Raw genomic sequence first — 23,650 nt, forward strand, 5'->3', positions numbered from 1 at the left:
ATTTCAAAAATAAAATGAATAATTTTGAAGACAGATCAGTGACTACAAATGGGGTCAGAATTTATCATATAAAAATGTTCATTTTGTTTACATGACCTTTATATGATGAATTCTGACCCCATTTGTAGTCACTGATCTGTCTTCAAAATTATTCATTTTATTTTTGAAATCCTTTACTGCATAAATGATAAAAATTAAATAAGACAATATTACAAAGTTACAAAATATTAGAAGTAACTCCCATATATACAAATAGCTCACCTATAAATGTCCAGAATATTACAGATAAATACTCTAAGCTGTAAAACTTTGTTATTTTCTCTGTAAAGGACAAACTACAGGCTGTAACTGCTGCTCTGTGTGCTCTGCATTAGATGGAGGAGTCGTACACAAATATCCACAGGCAGGGATGAGTTCCTGTGTCGTTCAGTCAGTGGCGGTCCTAGCCTGTTTGGCGCCCCGGGCGAACACTCCCACTGGCACTGTATGTAGCGGAGATGACAATAAAGTTTACTTTGACTTCAGCAGCGAGCACGTGCACCAAGGGCTCGCGCGCTCACTTTATAGAATTTCGAAAAAACATCGGTGCAAATTATAAGTCTGTATCATGATGTCTGGTGTTTTCATGTTTGTTGTTTTGTTTTTATTTTGTTTTATTTTGTGAGTTGGTGATTAGATGCTACTCCAGCCAGCCAGAGACTCCCCCGCGGCCCCGCCCTCTCCTCCCTGTGCTGCATGCGCACCTCGCAAACGGAGGGCGCGCTTACTCCCACCACGATGCCGCCCCGGGCAACCGCCCGTATCAAAAACCGCTACTGCGTTCAGTGGTGCACTATGGGTAATCTCATTGGCCATGGAGTGTATGGGATCCAGCATCGTCCTTATCTTGGACAACATCCACCTTTCCGACAGCACCCTAAGGGAGTCCAGCTCCAACCCCACAGCATTACTGACCTTACAGATCAGTTTATTGAGTCTGCTGGCATCTGCGAGCCTCAGCCTGCTGTCCCAGCATGCAACAGCATAGAGAATAGCACTGACCACAACAGACTCATGAAGGAGCTCAGAGCCCTTCCTGCAGAGAGCAGTGGTGTTTTTAACCCAGTCCAGTTTGTTATCAGTGTGCACTCTGAGGTATTTATAGTCCTCCACAACGTCCACATCGACCCCTGGACTGAAACAAGAACATGTGTTTCATGTTACTCTGTCACGGGGTATTTCTAACACAGACACACAGGTAATAACCGTTGTTTCTACATGTTTTACCGGAGGGAATAAAATCCAACATTAAAGTGAGAAAAGTGTCCCGTTAACTCCACACCGTGAGGACTGGTTGGTGACGGCCCACAGCTCGAAGGTGTGACCGACTGCATGTGCTCCGTTCGTACACAAAGACTCATTCGAGTCGTCCCCTCAAAGATGCTTATGATAATGTAGTGATTTTGAGTTTCGTGTTGCTAAATCCAGTGGAAAAGTATAACTTAATTCATCTAATGTTGGCAAAGCGATGAGTTTCCTTGACCAAAACAAACCATCCATGCGCCCCTCCCCGCGCGCCACCCCCCAACACACCGTCCCCCGTGTTGTCCTACTGTCAGTGGCCCGGATGTCTTCAGCTGGGTTTTTTTTTTTCCTCTACGTGCTTTTATTGTGTAAAGACCACCGGAAGCTCCGACAGTTATGTACAGCCTCTGTCTTTACGGATGTTGCGTCACCGCAGTTTTAAAGCAAGCCGAGCCGAGCCAGGCCACAAACCCAGAGCAGATGGACCGACCCTAAAATCCTGGACTAAGCGCGGCACCGGGACCCGGATCAAAGAACCGGACCGTACCGGGACAGCCCGGGGCGGAGCGGACTGAAGTTCGATTGTCGGAGCTTTGAAGGGGGCTGAAAGCGCCTCGGTACCCGGGTAGGTGCTGCTGACCTCGGTTCGTTTTTCCGCCTCGGCCTCTCTGTTATTGTTCGGGTTAGCTAGCTGTTAGCAGGTTCGGCAGGCCCGGGTTAGACTCCGGGCTTAAGCTGCCTCCTCCGGTTTGTTTTCATCAGCAGGGAGCGGCTCTCCTCCTCTTCTTCTTCACAGTTTGAGTTCTGCATCAGAGGCCCGATTAATCGATCCGAACCAAACAGAGTCTTTAATGTGCGCCGAGAGCGTGCGTGACGTGTCAGCAGTAACAGGGTGTTATTTAAGTACCCGTGACATGCAGTACTGTGAGTACAGGCCACAGTACCGAGTAGCAGTACCCCTCAGGGCGTTCATCAGTGACTGAGATCACATCAATGCAGGGAAATTAAAAAACGCACATAAGAACAGCAACACATCTAACAGAAGAACAAAGTAATGTGCGTGAGTGTAGGACAGACTGAACAGCTGATCGCCTACATGTGAAAATGAACCTGACAGCTGGCTGACAAACACGTCTGACACGATTCCTGCAGCTTCGCCTCTTCAGCTCTGCTCTCCTTTCACTCTTCACGTGCTCCGTTTAGTCCCACGCTGCTCCGCACAGCCAACAACCCACACAGTGGCCACGCGTTCGGTCACTCCTCGCTCTGCTCCGGCCCAGAATCACATCTGTTTTCAATTCAGTTTAAATCACAGCAGTTTGTCTCGAGGTGCTTCACACACTAAGGAAAAGCCCTGCATTAATACAAAGAAAGGGGCGGGGCATGTGACACGACAGGGTGAACAGACCCAGTCTGTAATAATAACTAATGATTTAAAGCATCTTTGGTCTACCTGCTGTACCCTGTACAGGTGCGTCCCCAAGGGGGGCACTGGCTACCCTCCAATATTGAACAGTGTTACAGGATATTTAAAGGGTTGGTCTGCCCATTGGTGGAGCGGGGGTGGTGGCGGCTTACTGGGCCTAAGCCCGGGTTGTTTTTTCAGAAGTCTTTAGGAGTGTAATTTTTTTCATAGTTGGATGCCTGACTGACAACTGTATAAAACAAAAACTACACACAATATTCGAAGCACATAGCGCACACTGTGGGAATTTAGGACTGAGCATAAATGCCCCCTAATTTTGGTATGATCCGAGCTCGGGTACTAAGCAACTGAGCACAGCACTGACGCCTGTGAGCGAGGGGAGAGAAGCTGCTGCCTGCCAGTTTGCTGCAGACAGAGGAGAGCTTAAGTTTGAGCAGGTACCAAAGCAAATCATTCGTACTGTACAAATAATGTAAATATGACGGCGAATCACGAAAGATTGATGTCAAACTGATCACTTGACCCATATTACGTTACTTGTTCTTTGAGTGAATCAACAAATGGCGAAATGAAAAGCCGAACAACAACAATGCTGCTTCTTTAGAGAGTCTCAGCTCACATGTGCCTTATATTATATCTTATATTCAGTTGTTACCCTACACGGCTAAATAAAGCACAACATCGGTTTCAGTTATGTACTGATGTAGATGGACATTAGAGGCTTCTTTCTTATACATTATGCTTTATGTGTTCTTATATTTCTATGAAAAACAAGAGCATTTTTAATACACAGTATATTCATAGTTGAAACCAGATAGTACAAACACTGTTTTTACTGTTAAACACCAATTTAAACTTGTTTTGTTTTGGATAAATAAATATTGAAATATCTTTTGAATGAGTTAAATGTCAGAATAAAGAGAGACAGAGCTTCTATTTTTATCACTTTCATCAAATGTAGGAGTACATATACACTAAGTTTATTGTTAATTAATAAGAAACTCCAGACGATTCCATTCTGAGCTGAAGAAGCTTCTGATTGGTTCGTAGAGTCCATGTGAGTAAACTGGTGGCACAGCTGTGGATGCATATAAGACAAAACACAGAGTCTGTTTCTGTGACATGGGAACATCAAGAGATGTCAACAAAACAGCAGGAAGACAACTGTGGAGCTCCATAAGTGTGGCTCAGTTTGAATACAATTTGGTGCCATTTACAATTAAGAAACACAGACAGTTTCTCTCTTTACTCTGAAAGTTAACAAATATGTTTTTATATTTATCTAAAAAATAAACATTTAGTCTGATTTGATGTTACAATTAAAAAAGTGTTTTTATCTGAAGAGTTTGTAAATATCTGGTTTCCACTGTAGATTTGATGATGTTGGTGTTTGGCTTGATTGTCAGCACAGAGAGGAAGAGAGAGAGAGAGGGGGGAGGGAGAGAGAGAGAGAGAGAGAGAGAGGGGAACGGAGAGGGAGAGAGAGAGAGAGAGGGGAACGGAGAGGGAGAGAGAGAGAGGGGAACGGAGAGGGAGAGCGAGAGAGGGGAACGGAGAGGGAGAGCGAGAGAAGGGAACGGAGAGGGAGAGAGAGAGAGAGAGAGGGGAACGGAGAGGGAGAGAGAGAGAGAGGGGGGAGGGAGAGAGAGAGAGAGAGAGAGAGGGGAACGGAGAGGGAGAGAGAGAGAGAGGGGGGAGGGAGAGAGAGAGAGAGAGAGAGAGGGGAACGGAGAGGGAGAGAGAGAGAGAGGGGGGAGGGAGAGAGAGAGAGAGAGAGAGAGAGGGGAACGGAGAGGGAGAGCGAGAGAGGGGAACGGAGAGGGAGAGCGAGAGAAGGGAACGGAGAGGGAGAGAGAGAGAGAGAGAGGGGAACGGAGAGGGAGAGAGAGAGAGAGGGGGGAGGGAGAGAGAGAGAGAGAGAGAGGGGAACGGAGAGGGAGAGAGAGAGAGAGGGGGGAGGGAGAGAGAGAGAGAGAGAGAGGGGGGAACGGAGAGGGAGAGAGAGAGAGAGGGGAACGGAGAGGGAGAGAGAGAGAGAGGGGGGAGGGAGAGAGAGAGAGAGAGAGAGAGGGGAACGGAGAGGGAGAGAGAGAGAGAGGGGAACGGAGAGGGAGAGAGAGAGAGAGAGAGGGGAACGGAGAGGGAGGAGCAGGTGAGACACACCTGTTGGTTGTTTACCTGGAGCATCTCTGTATCTGTGTCCTCGTGTGTGTCGTTCCCAGTGTTTCTTTTCAGGTTTGTTACTTTTCAAACTACATTTATTAAGTTTTGCTTGTTTGCACAACAAGGATAAATAATTATACAAACTTTTCGCCTTGAGGCGACTGTTGTTGTGATCTGACGCCATATAAATAAAATTGAATTCCTGTAAAACAGGAAGTATGACAAGCTGAAGCCAGGAGGAGTCATGTGACCTCATCCTCGCTGTGTGTGTTGGGGGGTAAACAGGTAGGGGGAGGGGCGACCTCGAATCCTCTCAGCTGTGTCATGTGACTCGTGCTCTCTCTGTCTCTCTGTAGGACTCCTCTTCCAAAATGGCCGACGCCGAAGGGTCCCCGGCTGTGCGCTCGCTCCGCCTTTCCCACTCCGCGCAACCCCCTCCCCCCGCCTCGTCCTCCTCTCCTACCACGTTCTCCTGCCCCTCCTCCCCCTCCAGCGCCTCCTCTTCCTCATCCTCCTGCTCTGAGAGTTCCTCAGACTTCCTCACTCACCATCACCATCATCATCACCGTCACGCTCGCCCTCAGCTGCAGCTGCCTCCGCCCACCCACGGGGATCAGGCCTCCTCTCCCAGCGCCAGCCCCCGCAGCTCCTCCCCTAGTGGGAGCATCGGCAGCACCTGCAGCCTCGGTAGCAGCAGCGCCAGCGAGGGCATCGGCAGCGGAGGCACGTCGAGCGGTGGCGGCGACCAGCGAGGACCAAGTCCTCCGCTGGACGTCATCTCAGAGGACGCCATGGAGATGGACCTAGGTGTCGAGCAAGGTAACAAGGAGAGGAAACTGTTTTCCAAAATATTCACTGCTTAGGATGAATCTGGAGCGAGGTGTGGGTGGGGCCACAGTTGCTACACCTCTACATCCTCCGCCAGTTTTGATCGATTTCTCTGTTCTGCTGTTCCAGTCATCGACCCGGAGGTGGCGCTGAAGGCGTGCCAGGAAGTGCTCCTTAAAGTCAAACTGCAGGATGATCAGCGGCAGCACCCGGCAGATGTGGCAGAGCGCGGCGCCGTGACCCAGCTCATCAGCCCAGATGCCGGCTCCATCAAAGAGGAAGATGAGGAAGACACCGACACGCCGTCCCAGCCCGACCCGCGTCCTTCGGCTCGGCCAGAACCTTTCTCGCCACCGTCGTCATCAAAGCAGTCGTGGCTGCTGCGCCTGTTCGAGTCCAAGCTGTTTGACGTCTCCATGGCGATTTCCTACCTGTACAAGTCAAAGGAGCCGGGTGTGCAGGCGTACATCGGGAACCGCCTCTTCAGCTTCCCGGACAGCGAGGTCGATTTCTACCTGCCGCAGCTGCTCAACATGTACGTGCACATGGACACAGAGGTGGGCGACGCCATCCGACCGTACCTGGTGAGTCCCTAAGTTTAAGCTAGCTCAGCTAACGTTAGCTAGAGAACGGGTCGGTGACCCGCTGCGTCACAGTCGGGGGGTTCTCACGCAGGTGTTTGTGTCCGGCAGATCCACCGCTGCAGCGCCAGCATCACATTCTCGCTGCTCTCTGCCTGGCTGCTCGGTGCCTACTCCTCCGACATGCATATCTCCACCCAGCGCCACTCCAGAGGAACCAAACTCCGAAAGCTCATCTTGTCCGACGAGCTCAACCCCGCCCCATCTGACAGCCCCGCATCCTCGCCGTCTCACCGTCGCCATCGCCATCACAGACACGATGGCAGCAACGCCGAGGCCTCTTCCATGTTTGGCCCTGGACAGGGACAAGCCGAGGTGTTTGTTTCCCCGTCCAGGAGGACCCACCAGAGATCCAAGTCGGATGCCACCATGGCGAGCAATGGACCTGGTGCTGGTCTCCGACGGACTGGCAGTAACCCAAAAGTGGAGGCGGTCCACGAAGAGGTGAGCCAGAGATTCTCTCGGGTGGTGCCGTTCCTCTAGAGCAGGGGTGGGTAGCTCCAGGCCTCCAGGGGCTGGTGTCGTGCAGGTTTTAGATCTCACCCTGGGTCAACACACCTGAATCACATGATTAGTTTATTACCAGGCCTCTGGAGAACCTTCGGTTGAGGAGGTCGACAGCGGTGTTGGATCAAGGACACATCTAAAACCTGCAGGACACCGGCCCCCGAGCCCTGGAGTTGGACACTGCTGCTCTAGAGTCAAAGGCTATTCAGAAAAGCATAAAATCAAACATGACTTTTAAAAACACCAGTATAGGCTTTCAAGGCCTACAAGTTAAAAACTACATTTTCCGCAAAAATGACGTCACTTCCGGTTTCGTGCAGGTAATGGCGGACATGCGATCGTTCGCGCTGACGACTGTTTCAATGTGGGAAGTGTTACGAACAGCTAGAGCTGGGCGATAGAACGATAACGATATGTATCGCGATATAACTTTTACTCGATAGAGAAATTAAGCTATCGCGATAGACCTCGCCGCTCTTGTTCTCTTAAAAAAAAAAAAAAAAAAAAAAAGGTCAGCCGATCCAAATTCAGTAGCGCAGAGCCGAACCAATCACAGCCGCAGCGTCACGTCGCGTGACTTGTTACGTACAGCACAAGTGCCAAGCCGCACGTGTGTTTGTTTGGGAAGCAGCCAGCGGGTAAAGGAGCCAGCGCGTAATGGAGGAAATGAGTGTGCCGACTAGAAAAATCAACCGAGCGTGACCGAAGAGAAAACAGATGATGGTTCCAACGCCGGAGAGATTGTCGAACGGAAGAGCCATAGAAGTTCCGTAGTTTGAAGGTATTTCGGCTATTTCAAGTCTGACAAAAAACAGAGTAGCGTGCACTGTAAATTGTGCCGAAAGCAAGTCTGGAAATACAATAAACTGGTGCATGCGTCACACTGTGCGCCACGTTATTGTTTCGGTGAAATGAATTTCTACAATACTGTTACTGTTAATTCTACTCTCTGCAGTGTTTAAATGCTTACATACACACACAGTTACTGTCCCTCCACACATACGACTCGGTTCTGCTTCTATGCCGCAGCTTTGTTTACTTTTTCCCACCGAGGCTTCTAGACTTCTGATTGGCCAATATTTCTGCACGGTTAGGAATCTAGCGCCACCTGCTGCTTTGGCATGTTCATAGCAGCGTTTTCCTTCATTTCTGCCTTTATGTGTGGACGGGATTATTTTTTAAAACGAAAACGGAAAATCTCAGTTTTCAAAAATACCCGTGTACGTGTGGACGTAGCCTCAGTCTCTGACTGGAAGCGCTAATTCGTCATTCGGCTTTTGTCAGAATAAAGTAACTGTTAAAACTGTTTGAAAAGCTAAGCTATACAACAAGGAGAGATTGAGAATTTCCTTTTAGTTCTCAGTTTATTTGATATTGACAAAAGTTAGTCAGTTTTGTCTGTTCTTCTGTAAAACAAACTAAGATTTATTTTTAGAATTAATATTTTGTTTCTAAGTGGAATTGACAATTTAGTCTGTTTCATTTGTTCTATTTTGAAACTTAAACGCTTTAGCGGCTGCCTTTTGTGTAGTTTGCAATATTTGCCTTTATTTATCTGAAAAAGTCATGTTCCTTAAGTACATCTACCCTGTTGAACTTATTATGGGAAATAAATATTTAAAAACAAGCTGCTGATTATTTCACATTTTACTTGTGAGCAACGGCACATTTAAATCTTACAAATATAGTTATTTGGCTTATATCGTGATAGATATCGTTATCGCCTGAAATGAAAAAAACATATCGTGATATGAAAAAATCTCATATCGCCCAGCTCTACGAACAGCTGATCGGATCGGCAAAGCGTGTTTCTGGAATATTACGTTTTTGTTCCTGCAAGAGCTTTTTATGCAATTTTTGCAAAGCTATATGTGGAAGGCAACCGTGACCGAGGACAAGCTGATGGCATCAGATGTAAGAACAACTCCTCCGGTTTCATATGCAAAACAAATTATTGCGCTAGCTTACACGGTTCAGATTCTACAGGGATTTAAAAATAGTTGTGCAAAACGGCGCGTGCCCGCTCCTACTGGCTTTAAAGGGTTAAACGGCCCATTCGAGCTATCGATGAGTCACTCACATGCCTCTGTGGGCGGAGCATCAGGGAACGTGTGTGTGTGGTTAGAAACTATGACTCTCTGTGGGTGTTTCGTGCGTCTGCAGCCCGAGCGTCTCCGTCCTCAGAGGGAGTTCATCAAGTCTCTGCTGTGCATCGGGAAGCGTCTCGCCACGCTGCCCACCAAAGAGCAGAAGACCCAGCGTCTGATCTCCGAGCTGTCGCTGCTCAACCACAAGCTGCCGGCCCGAGTGTGGCTGCCCACCGCCGAGCACCAGCACCACGTCTGCAGGGTCCCCCACACGCAGGCCGTGGTCCTAAACTCCAAGGACAAGGTGACCTCCGGTGTACCCGCCACATGTGCCAGAGAACATCTGTCCAATGTCCTCTGACTGCTGCTCCTTCTCCTCCTTTAGGCTCCATACATCATCTACGTGGAGGTGTTGGACTGCGACAGCTTCGAGACGTCTCCCGTTCCCGTTCGCATCCCAGAGACGCGGATACGCTCGGCCCGCTCCGCGGAGAACCTGGACTGCAGCACCGCAGCTAATGGCAACAGTGGTATGACATCGGAACACAGAACGGGAAGTTTCTCCACCGTCCCAAACTACGACAACGACGACGAGGCGTGGGCCACCGATGATATCGGGCAGCTGCAGGTGGAGGTATGTGAAAGCGTCGGCATACTGCCTGCAGTAACCCTGTGTACTCTGTCCTCCCGAAGCACAGTAACAAGCATGTGTTTGCAGATGGAGGCTCAGACCAGCAGCAGCGACAACATCAGTCAGTTTTCAGTCGACAGCATCACGAGTCTGGAGAGCAAAGAGCCGGTGTTCATCGCCGCCGGAGACATCAGGTAAACAGCGGGTTACCCTCCACAGGCGGAGGTTAGAAGCAGAAACGTGGGAACACCAGTGCTGTTTCAGGGCAGTTCAAACGAAATATTACGCCGTGTTACCCGTGGTAAGCTACGTGTAACACAAGCTAGTGTTGGTTCTGCCCAGCACGACGCCAACGTGCATGTCGGCGCTTCATGTTTACAATTTAGCGTTTCCAGGCTGTTGGCGGCCGCGGTCTCACTGTTGCTGATGCCCGCTCACTTGCAGCTTTCTGCTCTCAGCTCCTCCCCCCTTTAGGCCTTGGCGTGCTGCTCAAACAGGAGCCTCTGAGCAGCCTCGCCCACTGAACACCACCCCTCCCTAGAAGCTGAGCCACAGACCACACCCCTCCACACTACAATTATGTGTTTGTAGTTTCAGTAAATTCAAGCTATAAAGGAGCTCCACAGGAATATTGAGCTGCGTTCAAAAATAACTACCAGCAACAAAATGTGATCTGAAGTTGTTTTTAAAGTAATTAAAACAATAAAGGAACCGCACCTACATAGACTGGACCTTTTTGTTAGTTATTAGTTTCCCCATAGAAGCTTTCTTTGTAGTTGCCATATTGATAGGACACCAACATCACCTGGTGTGCAGATGTAATTATGATGAGTTGTTGTCACTGTCCAGGAGTGTAGATCTCTGAAGAGCAGCACGTTCAGGAACTCTTCTTTCTGAGGATGAAATGGCCTGAGCAGTCCCGTGAAGCTTCGATCTTCAGCTGTGCGTTCTGCCGTGACGCTCCGACCTGGTTTGTTTTTCAGACGGCGGCTATCGGAGAACCTTGCTCACACTCCCACCGCATTCAGGAGGGACCCCGAGGACCCGTCGGCTGTTGCCCTCAAAGAGCCCTGGGAGGAGAAAGTCAGGTGGGTTTGTGAAGCCGAGCAGGGGAACGCTCCACAACGTCTTCCTCGCGCTAACGCCGTTTGTGTTCAGGCGGATCCGAGAGGCGTCTCCGTACGGCCACCTGCACACCTGGAGGCTGCTGTCGGTCATCGTGAAGTGTGGGGACGATCTGAGGCAGGAGCTGCTGGCCTATCAGGTCCTCAGACAGCTGCAGGTACAGACGCAGTACAGACACATGCACACAACGGTACAGATGCAGATACAGACGCAGTCTCCGTGTGGTTAAACTGCTTCCATGTTGAAGCCGAGTCTGTTTCCTTGGTCAGTCCATCTGGCAGCAGGAGCGCGTTCCTCTGTGGATCAAACCCTACAAAATCCTCGTCATGTCTTCAGACAGCGGGATGATCGAGCCCGTCCTCAACGCCGTCTCCCTGCACCAGGTACACAGGGGATTCTGGGAAAGTTAGTTGTCTTTGTCTATGAGACTGAAACGCAGTTTTCGTGTGTGTGTCCTCCAGGTGAGGAAGCAGAGTCAGCTGTCGCTGCTTGACTACTTCCTGCAGGAACACGGCAGCTTCACCACAGAGGCCTTCCTCACCGCTCAGAGGAACTTCGTGCAGAGCTGCGCCGGCTACAGCCTCATCTGCTACCTGCTGCAGGTCAAAGACAGGTGAGACATTCATAAAAGTTAAACAGTGACCGTTATCCCTGCTGATGAGGTTAAGACTGCTGCCTTGAGTGAGGACGGGTCTGTGGATTCGGAGGACTTTACATCAGTGATTACTAGCAACCTCAGCACATGCATTGAGAATATTGCCCCATTAAATGCTGCAAAAAAGGGTGCCAGCCAGCGACAGTGCACTACCAGATGAGCTGAAAGAGCTCCACGCTTGCTTTAACACCCTTAACACCAACCAACATTGAGCAATTCTACCGCAAGGTCCTGACGAGGACTAAGCCCCGAAAGCCCTGAACATCTAATAAAGAAACATAAAGAAACCTTCCAGGTCCTTTACATCCCTGCAGTTTGCATATCATCAGAACCGTTCTACTGAAGACTGTCAATGCAGCCCTCTATACATCCACCTGTACACCTGTACATCCACCTATACACCTATACAGTTATACATCCACCTGTACATCCACCTGTACATCCACCTATACACCTGTACATCCACCTATACACCTGTACATCCACCTATACACCTGTACATCCACCTATACATCCACCTATACACCTGTACATCCACCTATACATCCACCTATACACCTGTACATCCACCTATACATCCACCTATACACCTGTACATCCACCTATACACCTGTACATCCACCTATACATCCACCTATACACCTGTACATCCACCTATACATCCACCTATACACCTATACAGTTATACATCCACCTATACTTCCGGCGCCCCCCGTGTGCGGCAGCCTGTTACAGCAGCTCTGCTCATTCTGATTTTCTTTCTTTCTTATCTTTTCTTCTCGTAATTTTTTATAACTAACGTATTAGTAATTAGACTCTGCAACCATGTTCTACCGTTTTGTGCTAGTTCTGGTCGTTTTTCTTAGTTTATTTCTACTTTTTTCACGCGTGTCTGGGGACCCAGAGCAGAGATCCTTTGTTTACAGTAAGGATCAGCTGTTAGCGCTGCGTCCCACAGCGGTACTGCCGGCGGACAGACCCGACATTCCCAGCGAGCTGAGGAGGAAAAGACGGGGGTGTCGTGCTGGGAAGGAGCGCCGTCGCCCGAGAAGGAGACGTTATCGACCATCTCTTCCTTCTGTAATTATTGGAAACGTAAGATCTTTGCCCAATAAGATGGATGAGCTCACGTCGCTAACCTGGTCACAGAGGGAGTACCGGCAATGTAGCATCATGATGCTAACGGAGTCGTGGCTAACACCGCTAACTCCGGACACAAGCGTGACACTACCGGGATTCCAGCTGCTGCGAGCGGACAGGACCAGAGACAGCGGTAAGAGGAAAGGAGGGGGACTGGCAGTTTTTGTGAACGACAGATGGTGTAACCCTGGGCACATCACTGTAAAAGAGCAACTCTGCAGCAGAGACATTGAGCTGTTAGCCGTTAGCATGCGTCCGTACTATCTGCCCCGGGAGTTCTCGCATGTTATCGCAATAACAGCGTATGTCCCCCCCTCGGCCAACGCGGATGCAGCCTGTGACTCTCTCCACTCTGTGGTCAGCAGACTGCAAACACAATCTCCGAGAGCCCTTCTCATAATATCAGGGGACTTCAATCATGCCTCACTGGACTCCACACTGCCCACCTTCACCCAGTATGTGACCTGCTCAACCAGAGACAATAAAACACTGGACTTACTGTATGCCAATGCAGAAGAGGCATACAGTTCATCACCTCTCCCTCCCCTGGGCAGATCTGATCACAACCTGGTGCACCTTGTCCCTGTGTATGAGCCCTTAGTGCGCAGGGAGCCACCAGCCACCCGCACAGTGCAGAGATGGTCAGAGGAGAGCGAGGAGGCTCTTAAGGATTGTTTTGAGTCGACTGTGTGGGAGGTGATCTGTGATGACCACGGAGAGGACATCGACAGCCTTACTACATGCATTACTGACTATATTAATTTCTGTGTGGATAACACCGTACCTACCAGGACTGTACGGTGTTTCTCCAACAACAAACCTTGGATTACCCCAGAAATTAAAGCTGTCCTCAAGCAGAAGAGGAGGGCCTTCAAATCCAAAGACAAAGAGGAGTTGAAAAGGGTGCAGAGAGAGTTGAGGGGACTGATAAGGAATGGGAAGGACAGCTACAGGCAGAAGATGGAGAACCAGCTTCAACAAAACAACGTTGGTGAAGTCTGGAGAGGCCTCAGAACCATCTCGGGCCACAAACAGCAGAACTCTCTGCCTGGGAGGGATGTGAGGTGGGCAAATGAACTGAATCATTTCTTCAACAGATTTCATTCAGCCATGAGGCAGTCTGCAACATCGGCTGCAGACTCACCCACCCCCACTGCTGCTGTTCCACCTCAGACACTTCACACCTCCTCTATTCACCCTGCTCACTCCCCCCGACCCCCAACAACAGCATCCAATACACACTCAACACAAGGCTCCAGCCTGTCTCTCTCAACCACCCAGGTTAGGAGGGAACTGAGGAGGATTAATGGCAAGAAGGCAGCGGGCCCAGATGGCATCAGCTCGAGGGTCGTCAGGTCCTGCGCGGACCAACTGTGTGGGGTGATGGAGCACCTCTTCAACCTGAGCCTGAGGTTGGGAAGAGTCCCACAGCTCTGGAAAACCTCCTGTGTTGTACCAGTGCCAAAGACTTCACGCCCCAAGGACCTCAACAGCTACAGGCCGGTGGCTCTGACATCCCACCTGATGAAGACCCTGGAGCGGTTGGTCCTGGCTCAGCTTCGGCGCCTAATAAGCTCATCACTGGACCCACTTCAGTTTGCCTACCAGCCTGGCATTGGAGCGGATGATGCCGTCATTCACCTCCTACATCGTTCCCTCGCTCACCTGGAGACCGCTGGAAGCACTGTGAGAATCATGTTCTTTGATTTCTCCAGTGCCTTCAACACTATTCTTCCCTCGGTTCTGAAGGACAAGCTGGTGAACTCTGGAGTGGACCATCACCTCACTACCTGGATCCTGGACTACCTCACCGACCGACCACAGTATGTGAGGACTCGGGGCTGTGTGTCGGACAGGGTCGTCTGCAGTACGGGGGCCCCACAGGGAACGGTTCTGGCTCCGTTCCTCTTCACCATCTACACTGCAGACTTCTCCCACAATTCCACCCAGTGCTTCCTGCAGAAGTTCTCTGATGACTCTGCAATAGTCGGCCTCATCACTGATGGGGACGACAAGGAGTACAGAGGACTGACTCAAGACTTTGTGGACTGGTGCCAGCTGAACTACCTCCAGATCAACGCCAGTAAAACCAAGGAACTGGTGGTAGACTTCCGCAGGCACAAGCATTCTCCACTGCAACCACTGAACATCCAGGGTATGGACATTGAGGCTGTGGACAGCTACAGGTACCTTGGTGTTCATCTGAACAACAGACTGGACTGGACTCATAACTCAGACGCCCTCTACAGGAAAGGGCAGAGGAGGCTGTACCTGCTGCGGAGACTCAGGTCGTTTGGAGTGGAGGGCCCACTCCTGAAGACCTTCTATGACTCTGTGGTGGCTTCTGCTATCTTTTATGGCGTGGTCTGCTGGGGCGGCAGCATCTCTGCTGGGGACAGGAAGAGACTGAACAGGGTGATCCGAAGGGCCAGCTCTGTTCTAGGATGCCCTCTGGACCCAGTGGAGGTGGTGAGTGACAGGAGAATGGCGGCTAAGCTGTCATCCCTGATGGACAACGTCTCCCAGCCCATGCAGCAGACTGTGACAGCACTGAGCAGCTCCTTCAGTGGGAGACTGCGGCACCCACGGTGTGGGACGGAGAGATTTCACAGGTCTTTCCTCCCCACTGCTGTCAGACTCCATAATAAAGACTTTAACTGAACAAACACACACATCCACACATGTGCAATAACACTAAGTGCAATAATCTTTTCTGGCATCGTTGTATTTTTACTCAGTTGTATATAGCATTCGTATTCTATTTTTATCTTATTGTATATTTATTTTATTTTATTCTACTGTATATAGTATATTATTTTATTCTATTCTGTACAGCTGTGTACTGTATTTATTCTTATTGTATTCTAATTTTTGCGTCATAACTTTTGCACTGTCCACTTCCTGCTGTGACAAAACAAATTTCCCACGTGTGGGACTAATAAAGGTTATCTTATCTTATCTTATCTTATCTTATACACCTGTACATCCACCTGTACACCTGTACATCCACCTATGCATCCATCTATACTCCTATACATCCACCTATGCATCCATCTATACACCTATACAGTTATACATCCACCTGTACACCTGTACATCCATCTATACACCTATACACCTATACATCCATCTATACAGTTATACATCCACCTGTACACCTGTACATCCATCTATACACCTATACACCTATACATCCATCTATACAGTTATACATCCACCTATACACCTGTACATCCACCTGTACACCTGTACATCCACCTATGCATCCATCTAAACACCTATACAGTTATACATCCACCTATACACCTGTACAGTTATACATCCACCTATACAGTTATACATCCATCTATACACCTGTACAGTTATACATCCACCTATACAGTTATACATCCATCTATACACCTATACAGCTATACATCCACCTATACACCTGTACAGTTATACATCCACCTATACAGTTATACATCCATCTATACACCTATACAGCTATACATCCATCTATACAGTTATACATCCACCTATACACCTGTACATCCACCTATAAACCTATACACCTATACATCCATCTATACACCTGTACATCCACCTATAAACCTATACACCTATACATCCATCTATACAGTTATACATCCACCTATACAGTTATACATCCACCTATACAGTTATACATCCACCTATACACCTGTACATCCACCTATACACCTATACACCTATACATCCACCTATACACCTGTACATCCATCTATACACCTATACATCCATCTATACACCTATACATCCATCTATACACCTATACAGCTACACATCCATCTATCCATCATGTGTTATGGGAACTGCACCACCAGGGCGGGACAGCAGGCTCTACAGGCTGTCATTACAGCATCACGGTCCATGTGTGGGATTGCTTTCCCATCACTGGAGGGGACGCCTTATAACAACGGGGTCCTAAAGAGGCACCCCCTCCCCCCACAGCACACACTGCAGTCACCTGTACATCTACATTGAAATCCTGCAGACTCTACTTTCTGACCACTCTCAGCTCTTTCCTATACAGTGCTTGCTCTATTTTTCTATGCTTTTTTTAAAAAGTGTGACTTTTGTATATATTTGATTTATTTGTGTGTAGAGAAGGTAAGAATTTCCTTGCTTAGCTCTGCAGCATGTAGAGAATCCTACATGCCAATCGTTCGGTAACACCTCGTCTGATCCCCACAGGCACAACGGGAACATCCTGCTGGACTCCGAGGGCCACATCATCCACATCGACTTTGGCTTCATCCTCTCCAGCTCTCCTCGCAACCTCGGCTTCGAGACATCTGCCTTTAAGCTGACCTCGGAGTTCGTGGACGTGAGTAGAAACAGCCTGAGGATGTGTTGGAGGGAGATGATCCCGGGCAGAGGTTGATCACAATTTTGGGCTCAGGTGTAGTCTCCTGATATTTACCTGTCACTGAGAACAGACCAGCACGCAGATAGAGGGCTGCCCTGCACGTCTGGATGGGATTTTTAGCCACTCAAAGCCGACTCTCTGCTGACTCGTAGATGAATCGTTCATTTTGTTTTTGGAACTTCAAAGTTGCTAAGGATCCTTTCTGGTGTCCGACAGCTGTCAGCAGCAGGATCAGGAGATCCCACATGTTCTGTTCAGCATTGAGCCCTCAGCACCGCCGGTCACAGCCGGCTCGGTCGTGGTTTCTCAGCCGGGCGCTGCAGAGGTTTAGTTTTGATTTGGATGAATTTCTGTTTGATTCACGCGTGGATCGCTGAAGGACTCTAGAAATCGGGGTTTCATGGCTCCTGATGACAGAAGCTTTTATTTTGGTGGAAGAAAAGCTTCCTGTGGAGTTTAGCATGGTGGCTGTCCTGATGCCCGGTGTTTGCTGTGTTTCAGGTGATGGGTGGGCTGAACGGAGATATGTTCAACTACTACAAGATGCTGATGCTTCAGGGTCTCATCGCAGCCAGGAAGCACATGGAGAAGGTGCTGCAGATCGTGGAGATCATGCAGCAAGGTAACACCATTGCGCCTTTCTTACAGCTGAAAACGGCACACACGCGCGGCCTAAGCCTAACCCCGTATTTACAGCTGTAAGTACGAGTCGCAGACAGTCTTAGTCTGTAGGACGGGGATACTTTGTGTTCCACATCATCAGGGAACAGGTCCGGCCACAAAGTTCGTCCCTGCTGAAAACTCCAAACTTTTTATTATCCAGAACAAAAGTTCATGTTTGAGTTTGTGCAGATGATGCAGCGAGTCACACTCCACCTAACTCCAGGCAGCAGAGGCCAAGCTAGCAGACAGCTAGCAGCTGCAGCCTACAGCCGGTTTTTGCAAATTTCACTATTCAGTGATATTAGAGTCATTACGGAAACTGCCAACACTGCGTCACAGCAGCCCGGCAAGACAAAGGTTAAGGAGTTCTCTTATTGGCCCCTATAACCCTCGCAGTGAAGCTGCAACAACAAACTCATTCCTGCGTCACATCGTAGCGCTGTCGGCGACTCGGGTGGAGGTCCAGAGTGCACGAATTGACCGGTGTGGGTTTAAGGACGTGTTTGCCAGTCAGCTGTTAACAAAGTTGTTGTGCACTCTTATTTTAACCCCACAGGTTCCCACCTGCCGTGCTTCCACGGCTCGAGCACCATCCGTAGCCTGAAGGACCGTTTCCACATGTCTCTGACAGAGGAGCAGCTGCAGCTGCTGGTGGAGCAGCTCGTGGACGGGTCCGTGCGCTCCATCACCACCAAACTCTACGACTCCTTCCAGTATGTCACCAACGGCATCATGTGACCCGTCTGGACTGAGCGACGGCGGTGGCCGGAGCCGGCAGACGTTTCGCTGCGCCGCCGCCTGATTGGATTCGACGGAGCCGCCTCGTCACTGTCATCGGGGTCGAAGCGGCTGCTGGAAGACTCGATAGAGACGGAAACCACTTCATCACATCGTTTATGGATTTACATCTGCAGCTAATCGAAGCGACAGCACGGCAGATTCGACTTCCTGCTGCTCGTCACACGGAAACGCGTGAACTCGTCACTGCTGTCGACTTTATTAACCAGCTCATAATCACTACTAAACTGCCCAGCAGCAGAGCGTTTACAGACACAACCACCACTACTTCACCCATCCCTCAGCTAAAAACAGCTCAATGTTTCCGATTCCACGTCTGTTGACAGGAAAACGTCTGAGAAAGGCGTTTTGTTCTTTCCAGCAAACATCCTGTAATTACAGAAGCTCCTTTTCCAAAGATAAAAGTCTCGTAATCGTAAGCCCGAGATTCCAGAAGGCGCCCTCTTTTTCCTCCCAACTTGTCGTAGTTTAAAGTGGACTCAGAGGAGAAATCTGCAGTAACTCGAGGGTGAGCCCGAGGACGCGTCTGACTGGGTCGGCACGAACCTTCTCTTGACGTTTAAATGAAGTCCGAGTGGACGCGAACACCAGCAGAGGTCGAAGGAGTTTGCTCTCCGAATCAGAATGGCTACGAGGAAAAAGCACAACGTGAACTCAGCGTTCTCGGCACGCTCACAGAAAGGCTGACGTATCCACCCTCCTTTACAGATTATCGCTTTATCTTCCAGCAGCATTCCTGTTTTCACCAGACATTTCTCACAGCTCATCGTCAGCCTTGTCCCGACATTTTTAGCAACTGTAAGCGCGTCGAGGTTTGGGCAAGCTCAAATTCTTTTGTCCTGAACGTCCATTAGCCTGAGCCAGTGACCACTGCTGCTCATTTTCCTCTGTTTTATTTCATTGTATTTCACTTTTTCCTAAACTGTTATTTTACCACTTTAGCTCATTTTTCTTTCCCAAATATCTATTTAGCTGTTTGGTTTTTAACAGAGTCACTGTCATGCTAGCTATGCTAATGGAGAATTACTCACAGACTGTGGAGGAGCAAAGTCCAGAATATTTATTAGAAATATGGCCATTACTATAATAAACTACATTATTATTTTTTAATTACTAGGGGAGATGTCTTTTTAAGCTAATGTTCCTGTACTAGCTAACAAAATTAATACCTAATAATGGATTGGATTTATATAGCGCTTTTCAAGGCACCCAAAGCGCTTTACAATGCCACTATTCATTCACTCTCACATTCACACACTGGTGGAGGCAGCTACAGGTGTAGCCACAGCTGCCCTGGGGCAGACTGACAGAAGCGAGGCTGCCATATCGCGCCATCGGCCCCTCTGGCCAACACCAGTAGGCGGTAGGTGAAGTGTCTTGCCCAAGGACACAATGACCAGGACAGAGAGCCCAGGGATCGAACCGGCGACCTTCCGGTTACAGGTGCGATTCCCAACCCCCTGAGCTACGGTCACCTAGCTAAGGCTAATCAAAGAAATAAATGAGTCCTGTCCTCATTTCCTAATAACATTACTCTTTCACTGCTGTAGTATACAGCTTATGCTCTCTCACTAGCTAATAACCACTAAACTACTAGCAGCAGAGAGTATACGTTTATTATACACTTAAGTTGATTCTTCCCTCATTGCAGTTTGTTGGCAATTAACCTGACAGTGTCTTGGCTAAAACTTTTCGCCAAGTTACTTTTTTTTATTTATTCCTCTCTAAAATAAGTACGTTTTGTAACAAGATAACAAACACGCCATTTTAGTTGCTGTCTCTCTATAAGCCTACTTTCGTCTGATTGGCTGACTTGCAGTAGTCTGTAGAGGGGCAGCACTTTCTTCTGAACTGCACTTTCCGTTTAAACCTTTGACCAACTAGCATCAGCACAAAAAACACAGTAAGTTGCCTTTGAGAGCTTTTATAAAACAGTTTTGTCTTGTTAGTGTAAGAAAATACTAAACCTTTATCAATGTGACGAGTGTCTGGTGAATTTTTTTTTATTTTATTTTAATGTTTGTTACAACATCTTTTTAGGTCCAATTTCAATTTCTGAAAAAAAGTTACTGAAGTTTTGTTGTTCATGTGTTTCTGTCAACTCGGTGCACATGCTAGAAATTATACAGTGACAATGTCAGTGTACAGTAAGTGGCCGTTCTGAGCCAAAGGGTTCTTATCAGGAGAAGTATACTTATTATTATCACTTTGGACTAAACGCGTTATTGTTATGTGAGTCTGTATTTACGTACTAAGAGCTCAGCAGTGTTCCTCTCTGATTGGCCCCAATTCCCTTGGTTAATGCTGGCCAGTCAGAAGAGGCGGTTCTGTGCACGCCGAGCTTGGGTTCTTTGAGACTGACGATCAGTTTCCTGAACACGTGAATGTTTTAGACGTGTTCTCGCTGTTGAGCGAAAGCTAGCGGTTTTAGCAGCTGCTGCTGATGTCGCTCTAATGCTGGAACACTGGCTTTATTTCAGCGTCTTACACATAGAAACGGCTTCCTGTGTATTTCTACACAGCACCTCTACCTGACGCACTAAATGAGAACGTTTCGGATAGCGTTTGCTAGCTAACAGTTGTCATTTCTGTAAATAGCAACTTTCCCCGCTGTTTAAGGGCAGCAGCAGTTCACTGGAGGCTGGCTTTGAGCTGCAGTTCCAGTTATGACTGAAATCAAACATAAAGCATTTTTACAGCTAGCTAAACGGTAAGCTAATGCAGCGTTACATTTGTAGAGATGAGCAGTTAACTGATTACATAGCTGGAGCTAATTTCAGTGAAAGAAGTGTTATAGTGGCAGTTTCCTCTAAAACGATTAAAATATAATTTTACTCTCAGATGCACTTGATTATTAGCAGGTAGCAAGACACAAAATCTTTCCAATTTGGTTAGTTATTCCACACGAATGGTAATCAGCTAACATCAGGTCGGGGCTAAAATCTGGTCACCTGACGCTCGGACATTATGACAGTTTTATTTTCTGTTTTGTTTTTATTCTTGTTTATTAGTGAATGTTTAACTGTGAAAAGGGGGACGCTGAGCCGGCGGACAGTGAACTGGGTCTTTCTGGAATAAAGCCAGTGTTTGTAGTAGTTTTCTGACCACTGTAAAAGGACAACCACAGTTCTGTTGTCGTGAACGCAGCGCCACGTTACCGTCTGCTAACTAGCTCACTATTTTACGTGCAGCTGTGTCTAAAGTTTACCAGATTAGCAAACGCTCTTTGCATTCTTTGTCGTTCGTTATTTGTGAATCTGTACACGAACCGAGTTTGTTTCCCGTGAGAAAAATCGATGCCTTGAGACGTACAGAAGGTACAAACTTATCAATGCAACAGGAGGGACGGTGGGACCTCAGAAGTGCTTTTTATATCCTCGGTTTGACGGCTCCAGGGACAAGTTTCAACACTCCAGTACCCCTCGCTCATCTGCATTTATTTACATTTCAAGTCCCGTCTCCTACAGAGGGGCTCTTTAAAATGTAAAATCATTGGGGAGTGATACTGCTGTTTGACAAGCTGGAGACGCCCGTAAAGTCGAGCCAAATGATGGGTTAGTTGCAGTTTGGAGGCTAGTGGGGAGAACGGATGGTTGAAACTCATCCCTGCCGCTGAACATCCTCATTGCCTTTCTGTCATCAGCTCTGAACACAGTCAGTGTGAAAAAGTGCATTTATGAAACGTTTCTGTCGTTTGTGAGGATTCTTTGTTGTTAATATTTTACTAAAACACGGAGTCATACAGCAGCCATGTTAGTGTTTGGTTTTTGAGGAATTTCTATGGGAAATGCTAACAACGCTAACGTCACGGTCAACGATACTTTTCACTGTGTGAAGAAACATTATATGAAAACACTTTGAGTGATTTCTGAGGTAATTCACAAACAGCATCATCTCAGGAGACGGGAGGAGGACGCGTGAGATCAACAAGTCATTTACCCCAAATCATACCGCGTGCTTATGAAGTCGGATTATGTGGAAAAGCACTTTTATATGAAGATTAGTGTAAATAAACGAGAGCGGTGGGGTCCATGAAGCCACTGAATCATGAGGTTGACTTTATGTACTCCTGGTGATTGGGCACTCAAACACTATTGGCCCTCTCCTGCAGCTGTTGTTAGGCTACGTTCACTCTGCAGGTCTTACAGCTCAATTCTGATTTTTGGATCAAATCCGATTTCTTTGTCTGCTTGTTCACACTACAAATAAAATGTGACAGCAAACGCGCTCTAGTGTGAACCCTGAAAGCAGCCGCATGCGCAAAGGAAGACGTCACACACAACGCGCTCTGTTTAGACCCAGAGCAACAGTATGTTTGACTGTTTCAGACTTTACGTTTCCCAATTTTGCTTTAAGTTATAAAGTTATTGTGTTATCTACATTTGGCCTAATAATGATCCTTATTGCTGTTTCAGAGGAGCGCTGCTTCAAAGGATAGCTGCAGATTTCTGTCAGAATCTGCAGATTATACAGTACAAAGAAAATGTTCACGTTTCTCCAACATTGTTCCCAACAGTTTCACTGGATGGCCAGGAAGCGTTCACGATGTCTTCTCTGGCGCTGATAATTGGCGTCCGTCTTGTGTCAGTGACGTAAAAGACGTATTTAATGCGACATGACCATTAAACAGCAGTCGCTTTCTGAAACATCAGATACGTATCAGATTCAGGACCACATACGAAAGTGACCCAGATCGGATTTGTGCCATTCACACTGCCACACTACGATCGGATACACGTCGCACAGGGTCAAAGAAGTCGGATTTGATGCGCTTTCGCCTGCAGTGTGAACGTAGCCCAAGTCTGCATCTCTGCAGCGACGTGCATTAATGTGTTGAATCGTTAAGATCCAGCTGACGACTGGAGGTGTGTCCCCGTTTCTCATCATGTAGAGTCCATCTGTCACGTCCTGACTAACTGCATGGCAACTTATTCAATAAACCTGAAACCTGCTTCTGACCTGCACCTGTGTGCTTTCTCAGTGTGTAAGATACTTACTGGTTTTAAATCACTTTTCTAACTGGTGCATAATTAACTTTAAAGAGAGTCAAATCTGAAATTTCGCATCTCATATTTTATGTTTACGAACATCTACACCAGAGGTGTCCAACTCCAGGCCTCGAGGGCCGGTGTCCTGCAGGTCTTAGATGTGTCCTTGATCCAACACGGATGATTTAAAATGTCCTGCAGTTCTCCAGAAGCCTGGCAATGAATTAATCATGTGATTCAGGTGTGCTGACCCAGGGTGAGCTCTAAACCCTGCAGGACACCGGCCCTCGAGGCCTGGAGTTGGACGCCTCTGATCTGAAAGAC

At 48.1% G+C, this 23,650-nt stretch overlaps 1 protein-coding gene across 1 annotated transcript; it reads left to right on the forward strand.

The window, feature by feature from the left end:
• The first annotated feature begins 1,679 nt into the window (after positions 1 to 1,679).
• On the forward strand, positions 1,680 to 23,296 carry LOC147303095 (phosphatidylinositol 4-kinase beta-like). The gene is made up of 14 exons (XM_086279212.1): positions 1,680 to 1,909; positions 5,230 to 5,692; positions 5,831 to 6,285; positions 6,394 to 6,786; positions 9,013 to 9,240; positions 9,322 to 9,570; positions 9,655 to 9,761; positions 10,551 to 10,655; positions 10,726 to 10,849; positions 10,962 to 11,075; positions 11,154 to 11,305; positions 16,703 to 16,835; positions 17,379 to 17,499; positions 18,097 to 23,296. The coding sequence occupies exons 2-14, from the start codon at positions 5,245 to 5,247 to the stop codon at positions 18,276 to 18,278; spliced, it is 2,811 nt and encodes a 936-aa protein (XP_086135338.1). The 5' UTR covers positions 1,680 to 1,909; positions 5,230 to 5,244; the 3' UTR covers positions 18,279 to 23,296.
• The last annotated feature ends 354 nt before the right edge of the window (positions 23,297 to 23,650 follow it).

The sequence above is a fragment of the Aulonocara sp. 'chitande type north' Nkhata Bay genome, linkage group LG22, assembly GCF_057382095.1.
Source record: "Aulonocara sp. 'chitande type north' Nkhata Bay isolate Kocher_YH1m ecotype deep benthic linkage group LG22, A_spYH_male_GT1.1, whole genome shotgun sequence".
Lineage (NCBI taxonomy): Eukaryota > Metazoa > Chordata > Actinopteri > Cichliformes > Cichlidae > Aulonocara > Aulonocara sp. 'chitande type north' Nkhata Bay.